The sequence below is a fragment of the Microcaecilia unicolor genome, chromosome 2 (assembly GCF_901765095.1).
Source record: "Microcaecilia unicolor chromosome 2, aMicUni1.1, whole genome shotgun sequence".
Taxonomy (NCBI): Eukaryota; Metazoa; Chordata; class Amphibia; order Gymnophiona; family Siphonopidae; genus Microcaecilia; species Microcaecilia unicolor.
The window spans coordinates 317826671-317852658 of record NC_044032.1 but is presented as its reverse complement, the minus strand read 5'-3'; the positions used below and the strand labels follow the sequence as shown (position 1 = coordinate 317852658).

At 44.1% G+C, this 25988-nt stretch overlaps 1 protein-coding gene across 1 annotated transcript in view; it reads left to right on the top strand.

Moving 5' to 3' along the window:
• Positions 1-25988, top strand: part of ABCA1 (ATP binding cassette subfamily A member 1) — a 706841-nt gene that overhangs the window by 552530 nt on the left and 128323 nt on the right. The window contains 1 exon segment of the mRNA XM_030194329.1: positions 23758-23820. Within this exon segment, the coding sequence (XP_030050189.1) occupies positions 23758-23820 (63 nt within the window).

Sequence of the window (25988 nt, the reverse complement as noted above, 5' to 3'; positions counted from 1 at the left end):
CCGCATCCATCTGGCCCTACGTAAACAGGAAGTGCACCAGAGAGGGCTGGATGAACGCAACAAAGGGGAGCGGAGCTGCCTGTGTGAATTGCAGTGATGCCGGCAATGGACCAAAAAAGAATGCTGCAGGGACCGAGGCAGCAGCGGGGAGGAGCAGAATTTGAGGCAGGCAACGCTCCTGGACAGCCGGACCCGGAGCCGCGGGAGAAAAGGCTTCAAGGATGTTAGATTGGGGCAGGATGAATTGGAGGAAGGCAGAAGTGCTGGACTTGGGGGGGGGGGGGATAGTGCTGCCGTACTTGTGGGAGGAAGGGGATTGGAGGGAAGGGAGAGAGCTGCTGGATGTGGGAGGAAGAGGAGGAGGGGACTGAATGGAAGGGAGAGAGTTGCTGGAGGTGGGAGGAAAAGGAGGAGGGGATCTGGATGGAAGCTTCTGGCCAGGGGAGGGAGAGGAGGAAGGGGCTGGAGAGAAGGGAGAGAGCTGCTGGACATGGGAGGAAGAGGAAGAAGGGACTGGAGGGAAGGGAGAGAGCTGCTGGACATGGGAGGAAGAGGTGGAGGAGACTGGATGTAAGGGAGAGAACTGCTGGAGGGAGGAGGGGATCTGGATGTAAGGGAGAGAGCTGCTGGACTTCAGAGGAAGAGGGGGCTGGAGGGAAGGAAGACAGCTGCTGGAGTGGGAGAAAGAGGAGGAGGGGATCTGGATGGAAGGGAGAGAGCTGCTGGATGTGGGAGCAAGAGGGGGCTGGAGGGAAGGGAGAGAGCTGCTGGACATGGGAGGAAGAGGGGGAGAAGAACTGGAGAGAAGGGAGAGAACTGCTGGTACAAGGTGTTTTTATCTAGGGTTGGATAGACCCATGAGGACCAGCTGTGGTAGGCTGGCAAGCCAGAGAAGGTCCCCTGAAGGCTGTTATCTATTTGGCTGCTATCTGACTCCCAACCGGTAATTGTGTGCTTACTAGCCATTTTTACCCCAAGAGTTTAACTAAGTCTGTAAATATTCTATAGGAAAGAGTAAGGGAACAAGATGCTAGAATAATCAGCTTTATTATATGTTACCACAATAATACAGCAGGATCAGGTATACAAGCAGATGGGTGGACAGACGGGCAGCATCTCATCTAGCACTTCGAAAGGTCTTCTGACACGCCCTGAATCTTCCTGCCTTATATACTCTCCTAACTCCATTCTAAGTAATGGGGCCCATAAGCCACAATGTTAAACTTGTTTACTTAAAACTGGCTGACCACAATCTTGCTCAATCGGTAAGTCATTTCCTTTGCACCTGCAGATACTTAAGAAAATAAGTCTTTTTCTAACTTAAATGGGGAAATTGGGGAATATCCACTCTATAACTGACACTTTAGAGTTTCCATTTTGTTTTCTGATTCTCCATTTGTTTCATATTTCTCTGACCAATTTTTCCTAATTTAGATTATTTAGGCCTCAATCCGGGCTAAAATCTAGGCCATACTTTTCCAGCAAGCTCATAGTTTATGCCAATCATCAGATTTCTGACTTGGCCTATGTCTCTAGTAGCCTGAGCTCTATGGCTCTGCCTTTCACCATTCCAGTGGCTGTATTATATCTTATCATTCCCCACTTGCTGGCTCCATAGACTGGAGGCAGCACAAACAGAAGGTCTAAATCACTGCTATCTATTCTAGAAAGTATCAGACTGTCATGTGGGGAACTGTGTTTTGGTCTTTAGAAATGATCAGTAGGTAGGGTGCAATATAGGAAACTTCATTCTCAGGTATTGATATATTATTCGGGGTGTATGGAATTCCCTTTTCATTACCCGACCCCTTGGGCCTCAATCATGATGTCACCCCTCTTGAGACCTGCTCAAATCTATGGTAAGGAAATTTTTATGGGTGAGAAAGATTTATGGGTCCATCTACAAAATCTATCTGGCATATCCCATTGATTAAGCAAGCATTATTTCATGTAACAAATATAAGTATTAACCTGAACTGATTGTACATATTTTCGCTAGTTATATATGAATTAGCAGTATTTGACATTGTTTAATATTCAACATTATTTTGTAAATAGTAGTGATGTCAGGTGCATCATACTACTAAATAGTTGCAGGTCTTTCTAGGGCTTCCACTGTATCTGTTGCATAGTGGTTCAACCGATGCATGGGGAGATAATCTAATATATCTGTCTCAGTGGTCTTGGGAAGGAATAGCAGCTTTGATTAAACATTGTTATGGGTTCAACAAATATATGATTAGTACTCTGATTGCAGGCTGTCTTAGGTTATAGGTATCCAGAATCCTTAAGCTGGTTGGAATGATTATGAAACTCTACAGGAAGAGAACCTAGGAAAATAATACTAAGAAGGGCCAGACATAGATCTTGACATATACATAATGACTGGGGAGCATGGGGGTTTCCCTTTATATGATCTCGAGCCCACCCCAGGGTTTTATATATTCCTTAACCATAACCCCACTTGGAGCGTGGTCAAACCTACAGAGAGACATGCAACTAAGTAAGCCTATACCAAAGTAAAATAATGGCATAACTGACTGATATTAACAGGGTTTACACACACATTGTGATATTGTGGCCAGTATTAGGGCTTGATGTTACCCTTATATAAGCAGTATCAATTTGAATTGCATAAGCAGAAATAGCAGAAATGAGTTTTCATAAAATATATCATTAGCTAAAAAGGAAATAATAAGAAAATAAAAATAAAACCTAAAAACCTTTCCAATATATAGACAGGATTACTGCTAAACTGAAATAAAACAGAATATGAGCCTATAATGTCCATAGATAGCAACTGCGAATCTGAAATTAATAATCTCTTGATTTTGCTTGACTGTATTTTGCCAGAGGTTCAGGTTCTGAGATGTTTATTGCTGTGATTCTGGGTTAGCCTTGTGGTGGGGAAAGAAAAGGTGCCTATTGTCAAGCAGGTCGGAAACTTCAATGTGGATGTTCTGGAGCACAAAGAAATCTGGGGATTCAGGAGTCATCAATTGTCCAATCGCAACCCGTATACTTTCAATACAGGCACGTCGCTTGGTAGGTGGAAGTGGAAGTTGAAAAGACAGAGGCAACACCCCTTGAACTACGGTTGCTGCTTGTGGTTGTGGTGATGATGATGGACTTGAAGTAACTGGAAGCTCCGAAGAATCTACCAGGGCAGGGGGACAGTGGAGGCGGGGTCTGTAGATCGCTTGATTCTGCAGCAAAATAAGCTGGTATATCTGTCAAATGGGCACAGGATGTGCGGTCACGGAGGACATAATACTTGCGGTGTACAGAATTGGATCTTTCCATGTCTTTATCCTAGGCATGCACAATCATAATTAGTCCATCAGGAGTCAGAGGTAAACAGGGGAACAAAGTAGTCTCAAGGCATTCTATGGTTGAATAAGCAAAATAAGTGTGTGCCTAAATGATACCTAAATATCTATAGCATCTATAACATGTAACATCTGCTAATACATTGCTATATCTTAGTGGGCATAATCAGTGTGAATTGGATAAGCAAAAATAATATATAGATTTCAAGAATCATGAAAGACAATGCTAACATGAAAATACAGTACTACTACTACTACTTAACATTTCTAAAGCGCTACTAGGGTTACGCAGCGCTGTACAATTTAACATGGAAGGACAGTCCCTGCTCAAGGAGCTTACAATCTAAAAGACAGGTGTACAATCTAAAGACAAGTGTGGAGTCCGTCTGATAGGGAATACTATATTTCACGAAAGGTTAGGTGCCGAACGCAGCATTGAAGAGGTGAGTTTTAAGCAGAGATTTGAAAATGGGTAGGGAGGGAGCTTGGCGTAGGGGTTGAGGAAGATTGTTCCAGGCAAAGGGTGAGGCAAGGCAGAATGAGCGGAGCCTGGAGTTGGCAGTGGTGGAGAAGGGAACTGAGAGGAGGGATTTGTCCTGTAAGCGGAGGTTACGGGCGGGGACATGATTATGAAACTCTACAGGAAGAGAACCTAGGAAAATAATACTAAGAAGGGCCAGACATAGATCTTGACATATACATAATGACTGGGGAGCATGGGGGTTTCCCTTTATATGATCTCGAGCCCACCCCAGGGTTTTATATATTCCTTAACCATAACCCCACTTGGAGCGTGGTCAAACCTACAGAGAGACATGCAACTAAGTAAGGGTAGAGAGGTAGTGAGGAGCATTTGTAGGTAAGGAGGAGAAGTTTGAATTGTATGCGGTATCTGATTGGAAGCCAGTGAAGTGACTTGAGGAGAGGGGTGGTGTGAGTATATTGGTTCTGGCGGAATATAAGACGTGCGGCAGCGTTCTGAACGGATTGAAGGGGGGATAGATGGCTAAGTGGGAGACCGGTTGCAGTAGTCAGGGCGAGAGGTAATGAGAGCGTGGGCGAGAGTTCGTGTGGTGTGCTCAGATAGGAAAGGGCGAATTTTGCTGATGTTGAAGAGGAAGAAGCGACAGGTCTTGGCAGTCTGTTGGATATGCGCAGAGAAGGAGAGGGAGGAGTCGAAGATGACTCCGAGATTGTGGGCAGATGGGACGGGGAGGATGAGGGTGTTATCAACTGAGATGGAGAGTGGAGGAAGAGGAGAGGTGGGTTTAGGTGGAAAGACGAGGAGCTCGGTTTTGGACATGTTCAGCTTCAGGTGGCGGTTGGACATCCAGGCACCAATGTCGGATAAGCAGGCCAATACCTTGGCCTGGGTCTCCGCGGTGATGTCTGGTGTGGAGAGATATAGCTGGGTGTCGTCAGCATAAAGATGATACTGAAAACCATGAGATGAGATCAGTGAGCCTAGGGAGGAGGTGTAGATTGAGAAGAGAAGGGGTCCAAGGACAGATCCCTGGGGAACTCCAACAGATAGTGGGATGGGGGTGGAGGAAGATCCATGAGAGTGTACTCTGAAGGTGCGGTGGGAGAGATAAGAGGAGAACCAGGAGAGGACAGAGCCTTGGAACCCAAAAGAGGACAATGTGGTAAGAAGTAAATCATGATTGACAGTGTCAAACACAGCGGATAGATCGAGCAGGATGAGGATGGAATAGTGGCCTCTGGATTTGGCAAGGAGCAGGTCGTTGCAGACTTTAGAGAGTGCTGTTTCTGTCGAGTGTAGAGGGCGAAAGCCGGATTGAAGTGGATCTAGGATGGCATGAGAGGAGAGAGAATCAAGGCAGCGACTGTGAACGGCGCGTTCAAGTATTTTGGAGAGGAAGGGGAGGAGAGAGATGGGGCGGTAGTTGGAGGGGCAGGTAGGGTCAAGTGATGTTTTTTTTAGGAGAGATGTGACTACTGCATGTTTGAAGGTGTCAGGGACAGTTGCAGTGGAGAGAGAAAGGTTAATGATGCGACAGATGGAGGGGGTGATAGTATTGGAGATGGTGTTAAGTAGGTTGGTGGGGATGGGATCGGAGGAACAGGTGGTGCATTTCAAGGAGGAAAGAAGGCGGGAGGTTTCATCCTCGGTGATCTCAGGAAAGGAGGAGAAAGAGGCCATGGTTGGTTGGTTGTTGGATAGGGCTACAGGCTGAGGAGGAGGTGGCTTGGTAGTGAACTCAAGGTTGATCTTTTGTACCTTGTCGCGAAAGTAGTCAGCCAGTGATTGAGGAGAGAGTGAAGGGGGAGTGGGAGCGGGGGGCACTTTGAGGAGGGAGTTAAGGGTGGTGAAGAGACGACGAGGGTTGGAGCTGAGAGAATTGGTCAATTGGGTGTAGTAGTCCTGTTTTGCAAGGAATAGGGAGGACTGGAAGGAGGATAGCATGAATTTGTAGTGAAGGAAGTCTGAATGGGTACGAGATTTCCTCCAGAGGCGTTCAGCGGATCGGGTGCAGGAGCGAAGGTAGCGGATGCAAGGGGTCAGCCAAGGCTGGGGACTAGTACGCTTTGTGAGACGGGAGGTAGATGGAGCGAGGGTGTCCAAAGCAGAGGAGAGAGCGGCATTGTAAGCGGAGACCGCTTTGTCTACAGTCTCAGAGGACATGATGGAGGGGAGGAGATTAGAGATACTAGAGGATAGAGTGGGGGGGTCAATAGCCTGGAGATTCCTGGAGGTGGTGGTTAAAGTTGGACGGGGCAGAGGGGAGGGTGAAGAAGTGTGAATGTGATCAGGTGATGATCGGAGAGAGGGAGAGCAGAAGCGTGGAAATTGGAGGGTAAGCCGGAGGAGGAGAGGACTAGGTCAAGACAATGGCCGTCACGGTGAGTGGGGGTGGTGGAGCACAGCTGGAGGTTGAAGGAGGATGTTAGGGTGAGGAACTTGGAAGCGTTAGAGTCGGATGGGTCATCAACGTGAATGTTGAAGTCTCCGAGAATGAGGGACGGTGATGAGGGTTCAAGAAAGACAGAGAGCCACACATCAAAGTCGGTGAGGAAGGAAGAGAAGGATTTTTCAGGGGGGGCGGTAGATGACTGCGACTCTGAGTGGCAGCGAGTAGAATAGCCGGATGGAGTGGGCTTCAAAGGATGAGAAGCAGTGAGACTGCGGTAGGGGGAGGGGTTGGAAACTACAGGAGGGTGAGAGTAATAGCCCAACGCCTCCACCGTGGCCAGCTGGGCGGGGAGTGTGGGAGAAGAGATAACCTCCATGGCAGAGGGCCGCGACTGAGGCCGAGTCTTCTGGGGAGATCCAGGTTTCGGTTAGGGCGAGCAGTTGAAGGGAGCGAGAGATGAAGAGATCGTGGGTGAAGGGCAGTTTGTTACAGACTGAGTGGGCATTCCACAGGGCGCATGAGAAGGGGAGGGAAGAGGGGGGGAGGAGGGGAATAGAGATGAGATTGGAGACATCTCGGAATCGTTTGCATGGATAGGACGGGGACAGGCGAGGGGGACCTGGATTAGGGTTAATGTCTCCCGCGGATAGCAGGAGGTGGAGCAGGAGAATGCGGAGGAGGGTGGGGGAGGTCGGGTGGCGAAGGCGACGAAGACGAGGTGTACTAAGGAGGAATGGGGATGGGTTAATGGCAGGAAGGGTTGAAGGTTAAGAGCTAGGAAGGAGGCGGGGGACAGGAAGGATGGTGAGGTGGTGGGGGATGAGGGTGAATAGGGTATTGCCGTGGTGGGTAGGGTGGGAGGGCAGCGGGTTCTAGTGGTAGACAGTGGGAGTGGGGGGGAAAGAAGATTAGGAAGGGACAGGGCAAGGAAGAGAACGTGGACAGGGGCCATAAGTAGTGACTGAGGTGAGACAGGTGACTATGTAGTGACTGAGGTGATAAGCAGTTAACAGGTGTTAACAGGCGACTATGGAGTGACTGAGGTGACTGAGGTGTTAAGTAGATAGATAGAGCTGGAAAGCTGGGTTTTGGACTGGCGAGTAGGTAAGTCAATGGCTGAGAAGCTAGCAGGCAGGTAGGTAAGTCAATGGCTGAGAGGCTTGCGAGCAGGCAGGCAGGTTACTCGTTGTGTTGACAGGCAGGCGGGTAGCAGCTGGAACAAGCGGTCAGGAACAAGCTGGGGTAGATGGACAGGAGCAAGCTGAAACAAGCCGGAACAAATCGTAACACGCCGGAACAAGCAGGAAGAAGATGGGCAGGAGCAAGCTGGAACAAGCCGGAGCAAGTTGGAACAAGTCGTAACAAGCTGGAACAAGTTCGAACAGATACGCTGGAACAGACGGACTGACACAAGCGGGTCATGCAGGAACAGATGGAACAAGCTGGGTAGGTCGTATGCCTTGTAGCGCTTTAGAAATGCTAAATAGTAGTAGTAGTAGTAGTAGGTTGGGATGGACGGACTGGAACAAGCTGGGGCAGGCTGGAACAACAAGTTGGAACATGCTGGGGAAGGCTGGAGCAGATGAGCTGGAACAAGTTGGAATAGACGGACTGGAGCAGGCTGAAACACACTGGAGCCGGTGAACTGGAACAAGCAGGGGGTAAGCTGGATCGTCGGGCTGGAACAAGCTGGGAACAGGAGGACTGGAACACGCTGGAGCACGCTGGAGCAGATGGATGGAGAGTCTGGATCAGGCGGACTGAGGCGCTAAAGCAAAAGCATCCTTCATGAGCAATAACGGGTTCAAAATCTGAGTGAATTGTCTCACAAACTATGTCCAAATTACCTAAAAGTGACAATTTAAAAACCACGTGACCTTGGAAAAATCAAGACACATAACTATGGTGTGTTATAGGGGCCTAAGCCTGATTCTCACTAAACATTTCAGGCAATGGAGCCTGACTCACTCTAAAATCAGAGTGGAATCCCCCGTGTGCGAGGAATTCTGACTCCTTTAAACATTTTTGTGGTCCACACTGGAGCCAATGGACTGGAACAGGCCGGGAGTAAGCTGGATCAGTGGACAATTAAATCTAAAACCAAAAGGGAAACCATAAAGGTTCAGTAATGAAAGGCCATTTACAAAGGACTCTGAGTCCAGAAATAGCAATAGTGAATATGAAATTATTTATCTCCTGATTGGTTGAGGTCAAAAGGCAAAGTCTCATATTGTTCAAGGAACTGGGGTTTGCAGATTATATCCCCACTTCTGGCTTGCATAATCTGAATGAAGCAAGACAGATGGGTAAATTCTAATAAAATATGGTTAAATGGCAGTAAAGGTTAAGTAAAGGGAACAAAAGAAAAGGGTACCAAGAGCAACAATAAAAATAAAAAATTTGGAGATGATGTTGGCAATTCATGTGGTAGATTCAGGTTCAGCCGTTCTGGTGCTTTCTATCGCCAGTAGGTACTTTAGAGAAGACAACTAAAGAGGGATTGAGACATGGAAACTTCACCTGCGATGACTACCATTCACCAAGGGTTGAGACCTCAGATGCAGGAGGCCTGCAGGACTTACGAGTTAGATGATTCAGACATAAGGGTAGAGGCCAAAGCTTCTTGCAACTCCAGTAAGTGGAGTGCTTGTCTCTTTTACTCATGGACCAATTGATGCATGTGTTGAAACTCTTGCACAATAATAGCTTGCATCTCACGCTGGGTAGCGTTGGGGTCCGTGCATTTGTCCTTCAATCTGGCGATCCGTTTCAGAAACGTTGCCCTCAGGTCTGCTATATTATTTGATAGCTCTTCTTCGCTGACAGTTGTCTCCTCTGTGAGAGACGTCAAGTTGACTTCTGTATCCATCTGGGGAAAGGCAAGACTTAAACAGACCATTAGTGTAGTTTATGTGGATAATTTGTTGAAAGAATTCGTTAGAACAAGTTCAGCTTGTGTTACTGGAAACAAGTGTGTAAAGCCAAGAATCAGAAATGGGCCATACAGGTAGGATGAAGTCAAGGGTAGGGGTTTGACAAAGGGGGAGTGGAATCAGAAATGGGAGAGGGTCAGGAGATATTTCAGGGATGGGGTCTCTGATGTGGGGGCAAGGGGTGCAGAAGGGGTGCGACTATACAGTCATAGGAGGGAGTAGTAGGGGGAGGGAAAGCTATCATGGAGGGGGGGGTGGACCAGGGTGAGATGGAGCAAGGGGAGGGGTAACAGAGGGAGGCGGGTTGAGGGTGTGGCCAGGGGTGAGTCAGCGAAGGGGAAGGGGCCTAGGGAGGAGGCAGGGCGAGGAACAGTTCATCGAGAACAAAAATAAAAATTTAGAAAACCACTTTAAAGATAAAAATAGACTCAAAAAGAATGTACTGGAATAATTGATGTATAACCAAAATTTCAAATCAATGCCTCTCTAAGAGAGGAAATATAAAAAGTCAAAAATGATTTTGAGTCAATAAATGTATGAAAATACCATACACTTGCATTGCAACAGGGCATAAATAGTTTGCAGTGCAAGAAAAAGCACCCGTAAAAAGGAAAAAATATTCAAAAGAGCAGACACCCTTGATTGTCCTTCACATAGGGTTTAAGTAACACTTTGCAACCAGTCGAAGAAGCAGGAAATAGCACATTGCTTGAAGACAATACTACAACATGACAAGAGTTAGTTGAAACAAGAAGGGAGCCAAAAACACAAAGCATAAATGCCAGGAGCGCAGCACACTCTAGCATATTTGGACACTAGCTTTTCTCACATTCACTTGCATTGAAAGGCATAAATTACCTTCTTTTTGTCTGAAAGCCTCACCAAATCTTTGTTCAAGAATACTACAAAATCCATGAGCAGCGCAAAATGCTCCCCTGAATTGCCAGTTCAAGGGAATATTTCTCGCATTTATTCAATATAACGGCATAATCAAAAGCACTTGAAATGCCATATGCTAATGGTTATTAAATATTTCTGCTTCCTTAGACAAGGAAGCAATGAAAAGCTTTCAGATTTCACACAAACCATAAAGAGATTTCAAATACGAAGGCTTTATAATCATGAAAAAAACTAAATAAGTGAATGTCGCGTCAATTTAAACAGCGCAACAGATAAAGCAGTAAACAGAAATACACAGCTGTATGTAAAAGGGATCCCGTATAGAGCAAAATGGCATAAATAATCAGTTAAGGTATATAAAAAAACATAAAAGAAACACCCTCCGGGGATCGCCCATCCCTGCAGCTGATAAGAAATCCCCAGGGGGGTTATGTATGTATCATAGCAAATGAAAAACCTGCTGGCTCAGTTATGCCATTTGTATGGTACCAACAAATATACACTTGAAATGTAACCTTTATAAGTATAGAACTAAAAACAGGGTTATTAACAGACCTATGACACCTGTAATAGAAACAGAAACTTCACCACATCACACATACATAGAAATGGTTTTCGGGTACAAAATGAGGATCGCAGCAGTGTGAGCAACTGTGAGCAACAAAATCATGGGGTCCCCAAAATAAGTCCAGGTGAGGAGAGGTATAGAGTATTCCTATTAGGATAAAGGTAAAGGTAAGAGTATAAGTCAACAACAGAAATGACTAGTTGGCGGAAAGCGATATGCTTTGGCCGCAGACAAAACAAAAAGGGAGAAGGAAAAAAACTATGAAAGAATATTCTAAAAAGGTAAGCCTTTTTGTATAACAATGGCAGTCCCTAATCCTTAAGACAGGATACAATAAGCCTTAGCGGTCACCCTCTCCCTCTCCACCAAGTCCTCAGCCAAAGGATATGCTTAAACCCATCAGAAGATTCTAGAACCCGGCGACTAGGGTTCTAGAATGAGAAAACAGCGCCCCCTATTGATCGCCGCTAGGTACAGTTAAGCACCTAGGGGACTCATCGCTAAGTGCAGTGTAGCGGCATGGTAAGTACAGTTTACCGTATAATGGCACCTAGAATTTACTCGTCTGGCAATCCACCCAGTCTGAGGCGCTAAAGCAAAAGCATCCTTCATGAGCAATAACGGGTTCAAAATCTGAGTGAATTGTCTCACAAACTATGTCCAAATTACCTAAAAGTGACAATTTAAAAACCACGTGACCTTGGAAAAATCAAGACACATAACTATGGTGTGTTATAGGGGCCTAAGCCTGATTCTCACTAAACATTTCAGGCAATGGAGCCTGACTCACTCTAAAATCAGAGTGGAATCCCCCGTGTGCGAGGAATTCTGACTCCTTTAAACATTTTTGGTCACTGTCACCCGCTATGGGCGGAAGCGGATGTAAGGCCTGCCTGGGCATCAGTGGCAAGCCAACTATCCCTAACAATATTATATAGCAACTAAATATACAGCTACAGCTTAAGACAGGAAATAGAAATAAGAGGAGAGAAAATAGAGCAGGATAAAGAGAAAGGATCATCAAAAAAGCAAACCAAAACCGGGCTCCAGAGTGAAAAATGATCTACAACAAGGTTCTAGAGTAATAATGTAATCTACTACTACTACTACTACTACTACTATTTAGCATTTCTATAGCGCTACAATCTAGAACAAGGTTCCAGTATACTAACGTATAATAAACAAATCCAGAACCAAGTTCCAGAGCGGTAAGAAAGCAAATGGTACAGGAATACATTTATAGAAGGGGGAAGCAGATAATGCTATGGAATGTATGTAAGCTCATGGGGCCAGGTACAATTTCAGAGATAAATGAGTGAGTATGGTTAAGAAACAATAGTGAGTCCTAGGAGGAATGTAAGTGGACAAAAACACATAAGGAGGAAATAGGAGTAAAGCTTCCAAAGGTATATAAACAAAAAGTGGTAAAATGGACAAAGGCACACCAGTACCTGCTGGTGCCATAAACAGGAGATATAGATCATAACTAACACCGAAATAAACATTAAACAGAATCAAAATAAACATTCCTAACTCAGAAGCATGCATGATACAGATTATGTATGGCAAGTACAGTATCCACAGGGAATCATAGGAAAACCAAAATTTAACAGGAACATCAACAAAAACAAATTGTATCAAACACCAAACACGACTGCCATAAAACATCTTCAAAATTTCAACTGTTAATCAAATACTTCCCAGAAATACAAATTTCAACAAAGGGCAAGAAAGGCCTTATAACATGCGTAGTTCAGAACTATACCCCTAAGATGAGTGAAATAAAAGCAAATACATATTAAAACTCTTGAGGGCAGGTACCGGATAGGTGGGAAACAGCACCTAAACAGGGGATTAGAAGGGGGGAAAAAAGGTTTTAAAACAATAGATAAAACATAAGAGAAGCACATAATTTCATAGATTCCCAAATAGGACATCGGGACAGGAGAAAAACAGCAAGTAAGTATAACTCACAGCTAGACCGTGGCACCAATATGGTAGGTTAATACCCATACACCTAGAGAAGGAACATGGTTAAAAAAAAACAGAATGCAATGATAGGAAATCTGTGTCAAAGTAAGTGCATAAAGCAAATAAAAAACATGTCATACAGTATTAAAGATACCTAATAATCAGTGATTAAAATAATATATTTTAATGATTACAAGCAGGACAGCTTCACCATTAGGAGGAAAGAAAAGGTGGCAGTGGTTGAAAAGAAGTTAGGCAATGTTGTATTTTCATGGCACGCTGACATTATCTTCTCAACAGGAAAGGTAAAAAAACTTATTTAATATACTTATATATTAAGGAAAAAGAACAAAGAATTTCTTGTATATATTGCATATTACTTCTTCTATCGTATAAACTATACAAGGGGTTACATATCTCCTGAGGAAACAATAAACCAATGTAATTGCATATGACTTCCTGTGATTGATCCAAGTATGCTGTAGAGGGAAAACAGAAAATTGTTATAAAGACCTTATATTGATGTAAATGTTACAGGAAAAAGGAAAATACAAACCAGAAGGGAAGAATTTTAGCAATGATACTAGTGGGCAAAAAAGGACATGTAAAGGAATAGCGAATATAAAGTAGATCCTTTTAAATTGAGAACTGAAGTAATGACAGAAAAGCCAAGGCACTGCACATTCAGTGAACAAAAAATGAAAGCAAGGGGCGTGGCCAGCAGCCAATAAATGAATCCGGAAACAAGAAAACAGTGCGAGACACCTCAGAGAAATTAACAGGAAACAAATGATAATGAACACCAAACACAGCAACCTCAAGCAGCTGCAAACTTATCACTCTTAACTCAAAAAGCATCCATAATACTATATATATCCCGTTTAGGTAACTTACAATTATTAAAATGGAGGAGCTTTAACATTTGGGGGGGGGGGTGAGTGGGTGAAAAATAAAAAACACAATCAGGAAGTGCAACACAACGGCACGCCCACAATGAGGACAAGATATCCAGAAAGAAATTAGCAAAGCTAAGACCTCTTTTGTTTCTATTATATAATATCAAATTTATACAATTGAATGCATGTACAGATATAAATCACTCTATATAACAGTAAATGAGATAGCATTTGTTAACCTATGAGCAAAATGTTTTCTTTCTGCGATCGGCCAGCATGGTACAGCATGAGACATTGTAAAGTATTGTAAAGCATGCCGTCAGCGTTACATATAGTTGGAAATAAAGAATTAAGTAAATTGTTTTTTAACTATGGACAAAATCTGCATGTCAACTAGGGAACGGAGTTTATAACTAGTGCTTCCTAAAGATAAGGAAACAACTTAAAGCAGTGTAAATCAATGGCTGAACTAACACTGGTACTTCCTGTAATGCAAGGAATTAAAGGTTAAGCAGTATGAGTTTGCAGGGTGCAGGCAACATCGTAATAAATAAAAGCCTTGAAAAGATTGTGAAACTTAAAATGTAATATAGGCAAAATCCAATACATAGTGAAAATCAACACCACCAGTGGCCGAAGTTTTTGGTGGGACAGAGGGCACGCATAAGGAGACCAAAAAACCTAACAAGGGAGAGGAAAAAAGGGGGGGCCAATATAGCCCAGAGAAAGCACAAGACACATAGGAAGTCATAACGGAAAGAGAGCCGCTAAGCAGCTCCAAAGAAGGGACTTTCAAGCAGAATGGAGATACATCAAAACCCAGAATCAGGAAATGTACAGGAGAAACCGGGGGGGGGGGGGGGGGGGTGAATGGACTGTCAGTTCAGTGAATAAGTTTTCAAGTATCAGACAGAAGCAGAGAAAAGCAGTGCAACCACTTAACAAAGGCTTAACAAAAGAGAAAACAGGTGTGGGGCAGATACAGGCCCAAATTAGCAAAAAGCGGGTGGTAGGGGCAGAGAAAGGGAGAGTAAAGTGGCTCAAAGGGACCGTTAACCAGGTCCAGAGCAGAGATATCCTAACTGCGCAGTAGAAATTTACACCAGGAAGTGAAGTTCAGAAGCCATAGGAAGCAGACAGGAAAAAGATAACAAACAGTTGTATAGCGGCGCAGGAAGAAAAATGCATGTCTCAGATAAAGATAAGGTTTGAATTGGGAAAAATTATTTAATAAATGTTAGAACAGTGAGAGGGGCATAATTGAACGAAAACGTCTATCTCCATGGGCGTTTATCTCCGAGAACGGGTCCATGAAGGGACGGACCGAACCGTATTTTCGAAAAAAAAAGACGTCCATGTTTTATTCGACAATTTGTGAGCTGGGCGTTTTTGTTTTTCAGCGATAATGGAAAATGAAAGCGCCCAGCTCAAAAACGAATAAATCCAAGGCATTTGTTCGTGGGAGGGGCCAGGATTCGTAGTGCACTGTCCCCCCCTCACATGCCAGGACACCAACCGGGCACCCTAGGGGGCACTTTCACAAAAACAAAAAAAAAGGTAAAAGAGCTCCCAGGTGCATAGCACCCTTCCCTTGTGTGTTGAGCCCCCCAAATCCCCCTCAAAACCCACTGCCCACAAGTCTACACCATTACTATAGCCCTAAGGGGTGAAGGGGGGCACCTACATGTGGGTACAGTGGGTTTGGGGGGGTTGGACGACTAAGCATTAAGCAGCACAATTGTAACAGGTAGGGGGGGATGGGCCTGGGTCCACCTGCCTGAAGTCCACTGCACCCCCTAACAACTGCTCCAGGGACCTGCATACTGCTGCCAGGGAGGTGGGTATGACATTTGAGGGTGAAAATAAAAAGTTGTGAAACATCATGTTTTGTGGTGGGAGGGGGTTAGTGACCACTGGGGGAGTCAGGGGAGGTCATCCCCGACTCCCTCTGGTGGTAATCTGGTCATTTAGGGCACTTTTTGGGGCCTTATTCGTGAAAAAACAGGGTCCAGGAAAAGTGCCCTAAATTCTAGCTACAAACGCATACTTTTTTTCCATTATCGGCGAAAGGCGCCCATCTCTCCTCGGCCGATAACCATGCCCCAGTTCCACCTTCGCCACGCCTCCAACACGCCCCCGTCAACTTTGTACGCTTCCGCGATGGAGTGCAGTTGAAAACGTCCAAAATCGGCTTTCCCTTATACCGCTTTATTCGTTTTTGTGAGATAAACGTCTATCTCCCGATTTGGGTCGAAATCTAGGCGTTTTTCTCTTTCAATTATAAGGTGGTGAGGGTCCCAAAAAACAACAAGGCAAACGATCTGCAAAATCCAATATGGGAAAGAAAGCCAGCAGATCAATATCACAACAAAAAGATTTTATTGAAGATACCGTGTATGAACAAATCGCCCAACACAGGCCGTGTTTCGCCCACCTAGGGCTGCGTCAGGGGCTACAATGAACAAATATATAATAATTATCATAGATCATAATAAATAAAATATAACACACATACGAGCATAATATATCAAATATATAAATTGACAAAAAACAAATAATAAAATATGGAATATTACTAGGTATACATAGAGAGTATACTAGAATAATTACATGAATAAACATATCGCTACGCACTGTCTAATATGAATAATTTATATATATATACGTGTACATAAAAGAGCATATATAAGAAAATATATATATATAAGAAGTGTATGTAATGCAACAATTGTATGACAGTGCATATAAACATATATATAAAAGCATAATAAAATCTGACATCACATAACAGCAAAGCAAGGGCACTTCAATACAAATATGTAAAAAAAAAAATCATAAATGAGATAATACCTAATTTGAAACCTTCGTAAAGGGGCAACTATAAAAAAGTAAACATGGACACAATCAAATAATACTCTATGTTACCAAAAATGAGAAATGGGGTAGTATGTATGGAATTAAAAAAAGAAAAATGAATTAAAAATAAATAAGGAAAAAGAAAAATTATGACAAAATGAAAATGAAAAATAAATAATGAAAATAAAAATAAATGAAGATAAAAAATGAAGATAAATGTAAACAATAAAAATGTTACTCACATATCATCATATGTGAGTAACATTTTTATAAAAGTCATAAAAGTCAAGAAAAAACCAGCGGGAATCCCTAAAATCATAAATCAAAAAGAATTAATAAAAAACAAAAAATAAAATTAGAGCAGATCAAGACTAATAATATGACATTAGTTTGGTTATCATAGGGTGTATTGACACTACATTGTGTATTGACATAACTAGTGCAATGTGTTTATAAAAAATACTATATACAAAACGTCTTGCAATCAAAACAACATCATGGCACAGCAATGTCACATATATAAACACCAAGTGCGATATAATGATAAAATATCTAAAATGTTACAAGTGCCGTGTTGTAAAATGATGCACTTATTGTTATGTATGACAAACAATTATCAGTGCCCTTAAAGGCTGACAGAAGCGCAATGAAATATTAATACAGCATCGGAGCAGAATTAAACCACCATGTTGCCAGTAAACTTCCTGCTATACTACTTCGAGTGATTATATATAAAAACAGGGACGATTACAGCATTAAAGCAGGGACCACAAAAAGTGTGGATATCAACGTCTCTAAAAAGCAAAACTGCTGCAGTCTGAAGATTAAAAACAAAAGTGCAATACTGCTTCGAGTGAGTATGTATGAAAACAAGTAAATGCCAATAGTGCAATGATGCGCATACATAAAATGTGTCTCAAAACAAAAATATACTTACTGTGGTCTCTAGCATACACAAATGGACACACCATTATTGAAGCTGGAAAAACTATTGCAAGTGTCCTGTGATGTTTATATGCATCATTTCCGGGTCAAAGTTCAAAAAAGCGGCAAATTTTATTATCTCATTTATAAATTTTTTTTATACATATTTGTATTGAAGTTCGTAACCTATACCAGTGCCCTTGCTTTGCTGTTATGTTATGTCAGATTTTATTATGCTTTTATATATATGTTTATATGCACTGTCATACAATTGTTGCATTACATACACTTCTTTTATATATATATTTTCTTATATATGCTCTTTTATGTACATGTATATATATATATTATTTATATTGGACAGTGCTTAGCAATATGTTTATTCATGTAATTATTCTAGTATACTCTCTATGTATACCTAGTAATATTCCATATTTTATTATTTGTTTTTTGTCAATTTATATATTTGATATATTATGCTCGTATGTGTGTTATATTTTATTTATTATGATCTATGATAATTATTATATATTTGTTCATTGTAGACCCTGATGCAGCCTTAGGTGGGCGAAACACGGCCTGTGTCGGGCGATTTGTTCATACACGGTATCTTCAATAAAATCTTTTTGTTGTGATATTGATCTTACACTACCAAAGCTCACACAACGGGAGCGGGACCGCCTTAACCAACCAATTACAGACGATGAAGTGGCTGTGGTAATAGCTCAGAGCCTGCTGATGAAAGCCCCAGGGCCAGATGGATTGCGTGCCGAATTCATGGGGACAAATATTTTCCGATTAAAAAGGGGGACGAGACAGGGATGCCCTCTATCCCCACTTCTTTTTGTCTTGGTGCTTGACCCCCTTATTAGAGACATTATGGATAATCCCCTGATCCAGGGAGTGTGCGTGGGCGTGAAAACATTTAAGATTGCAGCATTTGCGGACGATCTTTTAGTACACCTCACGACCCCAAAGACGTCGCTAGAAACACTGCTAGCATTATTTCACGAATATGGAGACTATGCGGGCTTTCGGATAAATTTGACCAAATCCAAAGCTTTGACTTCTCCAGTAGGGGGTGGCGGGGACAGGGGGAGCGACTTTCCTTTACGGTGGGCACAACAGTCATTTAAATATCTTGGGATTAGGCTCACAATGAATACCTCGGCACTACACCAATTAAATGTCAAAGCGCTTTTAGAGGATACAAGACAAAAGTTAGATTCCTGGAAAGGGCTCCCATTGTCACTGATGGGTCGGGTTCATTTAATACAAATGGTGATTTTTCCGCGGTGGCTCTACGTTTTACAAACACTGCCCATCCGCTTGCTGAACAAAGACTTGAAAAGCGTGACACAACTGTTCAGAAGATCTAGGCCTTGTCAATCAGATGTACTGGGCAGGAAAAAAGGCAAAACTTAGGCAAGACCTGTTGGTGGGCGGTTCGAGGCAGGGGGGTATAGGTTTCCCAGATTTGTTTCTTTACAACCAGGCATGCTTACTTAGGCATGTGGGGGACTGGCTCTCTACAACAAGCTACTATACGCCTACAGAGTTGGAGCGAGCCTTGTTTACCCCACACGATGCGGTTGTGCTTTTTCATTTGCCCAATAATAAGGTACCCTTGCACCTCAGAGTATGTTGCTTCAGCCCCTCCGAAAGACGTGGCAATGGTGGATAGGTCAACTAGGGGGACACCCGAATGTTTCAGACCAAATCCCGATTGTGGGTAACATACTTTTTGAAGCAGGAATAGATAATTTGACCTTTGAGGGTTGGGGGAAGCGAGGGGTCACTAGGCTGGAGCATATGTTGCAGGAGAATGGGACAGTAATACCATATGAAGTTTTGCAAGGTAAAATTGGGTCAGATTGGGGGAAGACGTTGAACCAGGCCACCTTGGGAGGTCGCCTGGGAGAAAAACTCCAGGGTTTCTTTGCTGACCTGATGACAGAGAGACAATCGGTCTCGGGGCTTTATGGGGCCTTGGTATGTTGTAGGCCGATGAGACAGTATGAGGATATTAAATGTAAATGGGAACAAGACCTAGGTACCTCGCTAGCGTCCTGGGACGTGGCAGCCACATTGAAGGGAATCAGGCAGTTAGTCACGGATGAAAGACTGAGAGAATGTGGATACAGGGTGCTCCTAAGGGTGCTATATGACCAAAACGCAGCTGGATCACATATTGGGGTCGGAGAGCTCCATTTGCTCCAAATGCGAGGGAGGTCCCAGCTCCTTTTATCACGCCATATGGCAATGAACAAAGATACGAGCCTTTTGGCAGCGAGTTCGTGGATTTTTGATACGATTGGGGAACAAAATTCAGGGAACCAAAAAGCAATTCTTGTTAGACCAACCCAGGGCTGAGTTTGGTAGCCCGCAAGTGCATTATGCAATATTGGACCTCCTCGGAGGCACCTGCCTACTGGCACTGGAGGAACCAGGTACACCTGCTGGCTTCATGGGAAGCTCGAGACTCAAAATTGTCTGTCAAACGCAAAAAGCAATTCTTTCAGGTCTGGGCCTAATATCTGCAAATGTTGAGCCCAAGGGGACGTAGTCTGCTGGTCAACACCTGTTAAAATCTAGGGCAATCTGACAGAGGGCCCCCTGGCAGGATCTGCTCACCACGACGGGAGGGAAAGGAGGGAGGGTACAGGAGGGGGGGAGGGGGGATAGAGATGGGAGGGGATGGGAGGGGGATAGAGAAGCCAAGGTCTAAGGGTTATAGAAAGGGTGCACAATATAATGCTGCAAGTGTAATGCATGTGTATTGAAGTGCTATTTGAAAGTGTGTGGAAATCTGTAAGTTAGTAGAATACAATGGAAGGGGAGGGTGGGGAGGGAAGGGGAAAAATGTAAATATATAGAAAAGTTACACGGTAATATATTGGATTTTCACAGCATAATTTGTTTCTGTTTTGATTCAGCGAAAGTAACAGTATGTGTAATGTGCTGGAATGTTAATAAAATTGTTTAAATATAAAACATCCTTGGGCAGCTCTTTCTCCCTTCTCCACCCCCTCCCCGAGTCTTACATCTTTCGCGTTTCACCCACAGCCTATCTACAGTCCGCATGGTCATTTTCAGTGCCCTGAAGCGTTGTCCGTCTGGCACCGGCGATTCAGATAGTCAGCCTTCTTGCCAGCATCAGGGCCTCTCCTCAGGCGCGTCCCGCCTACTGTAATGCAACGTCCTGTTTTCCGCAGAGGTGGGACGCGCCTGAGGAGAGGCCCCGACGCTGGCAAGAAGGCTGACTATCTGAATCGCCGGTGCCGGACGGAGAATGCTTCAAGGCTGTAAAAACAGCCACGCGGATAGGAGAGGCAGAAGAGACAGGAGAAACTTGCAAGGGAAGGAAAAGGATGGAGGTAGAGAACGATATTGGCATGTGGCGGTGGCGCATAGGCGCCATTTTTTCTAAAAGTCTGTTTGGGGGAGCAACCGCTCCCCCTGCGCCCCACCTAGCTACACCACTGAGTGTAGAACGCCTTTTGCGACTTTGCTCCCTTTCTGGTGGGGACCTCAGTCCTAGTTTTTTCCAATAATGCGACGGCGGTGGCTTATATCAACAAGTAAGGCAGGACCCTCAGTTTTCCGATGGCGTTGGAGGCAGCCTAATGAGCTAGGCAGAGAAAAATCTTCTCTGCTTGTTGGCAGCTCACATTGAGGGGTCCTTGATTGTGGAGGCGGACTTTCTCAGCAGGCTCTCTTTGGACCTTAGAAAATGGGAACTTTCCAGTCAAAGTTTCAGCTGATAGTGGACCGATGGGGTTCTCTGCTTCAGGACTTAATGGCGATGAAAAGGAATGCCAAAGTGCCCAATTCTTCAGCTGTTGGAAAGAACCAGGCTTAGTGAGGACCTATGCCCTACTGCAGCCCTGGCCAGAGGCACATCTATTCTATGTCTTCCCTCTTTGACCAATGGTAGGCTACATGTTGAAAAGTTTCGCACTGTACTGGGGCCATATAATTCTAGTAACCCCAGATTGGCCATGAAGGCTGTGATACATAGTCCCGATTCGATTCCTCTCTATCTTCTGCAGTTACACAGCCTACTGAAGCAAGGTCTGGTGCTCATGGAGAATCTGTGCCCCTTTGGTCTTACAGCTCGGTTGAGGGCTCGGTTGAGACGAAAAGGATTTTCTGATTCTATCATTGCTACTTTGCTTCAGGCTTGGAAATGCAAGGGTGTTCAAGGGCTGGTGTTCATCTCTCTTCTCTGCTGAGATGGTGCACATCCTAGCATTTCTCCAGGCAGGTCTTCAGAAAGGACTGGCGTTGAGTTCTGTAAAAGTTCAGGTTGCAGCTTTGGCCTGTTTCAGTGGCTGACTACAGAAGACAACTCTTGCGGCTCTCCTGGATATCATTCAGTTCTTCCAGGGAGCAAGCCACTTGCAGCCTCTCTTTTGTATGCCATGTCCAGAGTGGAACCCTAATTCAGTCCTTCATGCTCTTCAGACACCTCCTTTTAAGCCACTCAGGAAGACCCCCTTGAAAGATCTTATGCTAAAGATAGTATTCTCAGTAGCTGTTGCATCAGCACATAAGGTTTCAGAGTTTCAGGGTCTCTACTATCAGGACCCCTTTCTTCGCTTTTCAGAGGCGGAGGTCCCCCTGCGTATTGTGCCTTCCATTCTTCCGAAAATGGTATCAGCATTTCATCTCAACCAATCTGTTGAGCTTCCATCCTTTTGCAGAGAGGACGAAGAGGCTCCATATTCTTCTTTGAAGCTTCTCGATGTGTGTAGAGTCCTCATTAGATATCTGGAAGTCATGAATGAGTTTCGCAAATTGGACAGACTGTTTATGCTTTTTGGTAAACAGAGGCTTGGACTCATGGCTTCCAGTCCCACAATTGCTGGATGGCTGAAGAATATCATGTTAGCTTATTTGCTTGTGGAGAAGCAGGCTCCTCAGGCCTTGCGGGCTCATTCTACAAAGCATACAGTGACATCCAGAGCAGAGAATACTTTACTGTCTCTGATAGATATATGCAAGGCGGTGTGTGCATACCTTTACCAAGCACTACAGGGTGGACATTGTGGCACTCTTGGAAGCCTGTTTTGGACCTTTGATCCTCAGGGTGGCAATGTCAGGATCCCACCCATTCCCATTGCTTTTGAACATCCCACAGGTTCTGGAAAAGTGGGAAGCTATGTAATGGAAGGCTTTTCTTTCCATTAGTCCTTCCCACTATTCCAGAGGGCTGCCCGAGGTTTCTGAGATGTTTAGTCAGTACGAAGTAATGAGTCATCTAATGATTGCCTCCTTGCATGGTGCTTCCTGCATATGTTTTGTTCTCTACAAGTTGTCCAGAGATGACAGAGATCCACACATTTGCTCACCTGGTTAGTGTTAGGTAAGCGAGTTGTTTAAGGTTGTTGTGTTTATTCTGAGTTTCTCCTTACTGCTTGCCTACATAAATACTGAGAAGCTGGACTGGATGCCAAGAGAGATGTCTCAGCTCATTTTTCAATTCTCTATCTCCACCTAATGGTTGATGGACACAATTATCCCACAGGTACTGGAATAGTGGGATGGACTAATGGAAAGAAAATTATCTGTAAGACCTAATTTCTCCTTCTGGGTTTGGTATACAGAAGTAAACTGAATTTAAGATTGTCTGAAATTTACTATCTGGTTGATTATGAATCATTCTTTGACTAGGGACATTTTAAGGAAGATTTTTAAAGTGATTTACATGGGTAAAATATATTTTACCTGCTTTAGGGCAATTTTTAGATAGCTGATTTTCTCAGTTGAGCTAAAATAGTAGCATCATTGAGAGGTGGAAGCCTGTTATCTGGGGACTTGTTTAGGCCTGGGGAAGATGGCATTTTCATATTTTTATTTGTGCTTCCTCTAGTGAAAATCTACCCACAGAAAATGCAGGAGCAAGTGATCTTTTGGACATTGTACCGGTAGCAAATTTCTCTTTGAAAATTTGTGCAAATCTCATTGGTTGCAATTTGCTTCAAAATGTGTGAAAGTGCCATAACAAACAATATGTTTTGGATTCCCAAGAATATTTTTTGTTAGGTAGGCACATACTCAGCTGCTTATCTCACATAAAAAGCAAAAGGTAAATAAATAAATCCTCAGCATCTTCCTATTTGTCTGTATAATAAAACTGCAGTAATTTTTATTATTTATTAGGGTAGGGGCCCAGTACTTATCCTGCAGCTTTTGGGATATTTTATTTATTTGTTTTTGCGTTTGTCAATAAGGGGCCCGTTTATAAAGCTTAGCGCATGCTAAATACTAAGAAGCCCATTTTATACCTTCTTAGCATTTAAGGTACACTAATTCTAGTAGCGCAGGCTAAACTTTAGTAAAAGGGCCCCATGTGTATTGTTTGTCTAAGGATTTTATGTTATTTTTTTCCAAGTTTATTTTATATTATGAATGTGTTTTATATAAACTTTTTTGAGCAAACATTTGTTGGTATAATTGTTATTTAAAAATTTTGATAAAGATATGTTATTTATGTTTCAGGTCTATGGAATGAAGAGGAAGCCGGCTGTGGACAGACTTTGTGTTGGGATTCCCCCTGGAGAGGTAAAAGGCAAAGTTATTAACATTCATCTCCTAGTCTATAGTATGGTTGGTAAAAATTCCTCTCTTGTTTCTTTGGTATTTATGTAATTAGGATTGACATGTTTTGCACTACCAGGCTTTCACAAGGAAGGAAAAGGGAGGTGCCATCATTGTACCATTATAACTGTCTCTGGGCTTTTCCACTGTAGGACCAGCCCTACTCCTCTTTCCCCTCACAACCTGCTACTCTACTTAGAAAAGTGTTTCAGATCCTTCCAGTGCTGCTTCAGGATGTGGTGTAATGGAAACTTGGTATCCTCATCTGCGACTGAAAGCTCCTGCCCTGCAGCACTGCTGGGCCCAGCCAGCCCTATGCACAGCAGCTGGGTCCAAGAATCACATCTTGGTTTCTGGTATGCTAGAGTATTGCACGGTTGCTGGGCCATAGGTTAATGCACTTTAGTTGATTTTAATGTAAAGAAAAAACTGTTATCCTCAGTAGCAACTGCAGTGGAATCCTAGAGGATTCCACTGCAGTTGCTTTGTTAAATAAGCACATAAGCATCGCCATGCTGGGACAGACCAAGGGTCCATCGAGCCCAGCACCCTGTCACTGACAGCAGCCAAAAGAACAAGCAATTTGTCCCGCCCATCCTAGAAATACTGTATTCCTTCGTCCATTCAATAACATTCTATGGCTTTTTCCTCCAGGAAGCCATCCAACCCTTTTTTGAAGTCCGCTAAGTTAACCGCCTTAACCACCTTTTCCAGCAGCGTATTCCAGAGTTTAACTACCCGTTGAGTGAAGAAAAATTTCCTCCGATTCATTTTAAATTTACCACACTGCAGCTTCATTGCATGCCCCCTTGTCCTAGTATTTTTGGAAAGCGTAAACAGACACTCCACATCGACCCGTTCCATTCCACTCATTATCTTATAGACCTCTATCATATCTCCCCTAAAGCCGCCTTTTCTCCAAGCTGAAGAGCCCCAGCCTCTTCAGCCTATCCTGATAGGGAAGCCGTTCCATCCCCTGTATCATCTTTGTCACCCTTCTCTGCACTTTTTCCAATTCCACTATGTCTTTTTTGAGGTGCGGCAACCAGAATTGAACACAATACTCGAGGTGTGGTCACACCATGGAGCGATACAACAGCAGAATAATATCCTTATTTTTGTCTTCCATCCCTTTCCTAATGATACCCAACATTCTATTTGCTTTCCTAGCCGTAGCAGCACATTGAGCAGAAGTTTTCAAAGTATCATCAACGAGGACACCTAAATATGTTTCTCCGAGGACAAGCAGGCTGCTTGTTCTCACTGATGGGTTGACGTCCTCGGCAGCCCCCTCCATCGGAAAGTTTACTAGCAAAGGCCTTTGCTAGTCCTCGCGCGCCCATGCGCACCGCGCATGCGCGGCCGTCTTCCCGCCCGAAACCGGCTCGAGCCGGCCAGTCTTCTTTCGTCCGCGCTCGGTACGGTCGTGTTACGCCGTTCGTGCCCCAGAGAGTCGACCTCGCGCGTCCTTTTCGACGTGTTTTTTCCTTGTTTTTCGTTGAAAAAGTTCGGGAAGCGCTCCGGAAGTGTTCCGGAAGACCCTTTCGGGTTTTCTGCCCTTCCCGTAATTTTCACAGCTTTTGCCCCGTAAGTTTTCTTTCGTTGTCGGGGTAGGCCTTGTTTGGCCTCGGTCGAGATTTTTCTCCCTTTAAATTTTGGTGCTTCAATTTTCGCCATTTCGGCCTTTGATTTCGCCGGCGTGATTTTTCCGCCCATGACATCGAAGCCTTCCAGCGGCTTCAAGAAGTGCACCCAGTGCGCCCGGGTAATCTCGCTCACTGATAGGCACTCTGCGTGTCTTCAGTGTCTAGGGGCCCAGCACCGCCCTCAGAACTGCAGTCTGTGTTCCCTGTTACAAAGGCGGACTCAGGTAGCGAGATTAGCCCAGTGGAACGTTTTGTTCTCGGGCTCTTCGTCGACATCGGCACCGGAGGCATCGAGTGCATCGACGTCGTCAGCGTCCGGACCATCTTCCTTGGCTGCCGCTCCATCGACTGCATCGAGGCATAGGACCTCTGCATCGGCGCCGAGGCATCGGGCGACTGCATCGACGTCGGTGGTACCGAGACTTCGTCTGCTGATGTCGTCGGACGGAGGTGCATCGTCAGGAGTGCAGGTGAGGGCTGTCCATT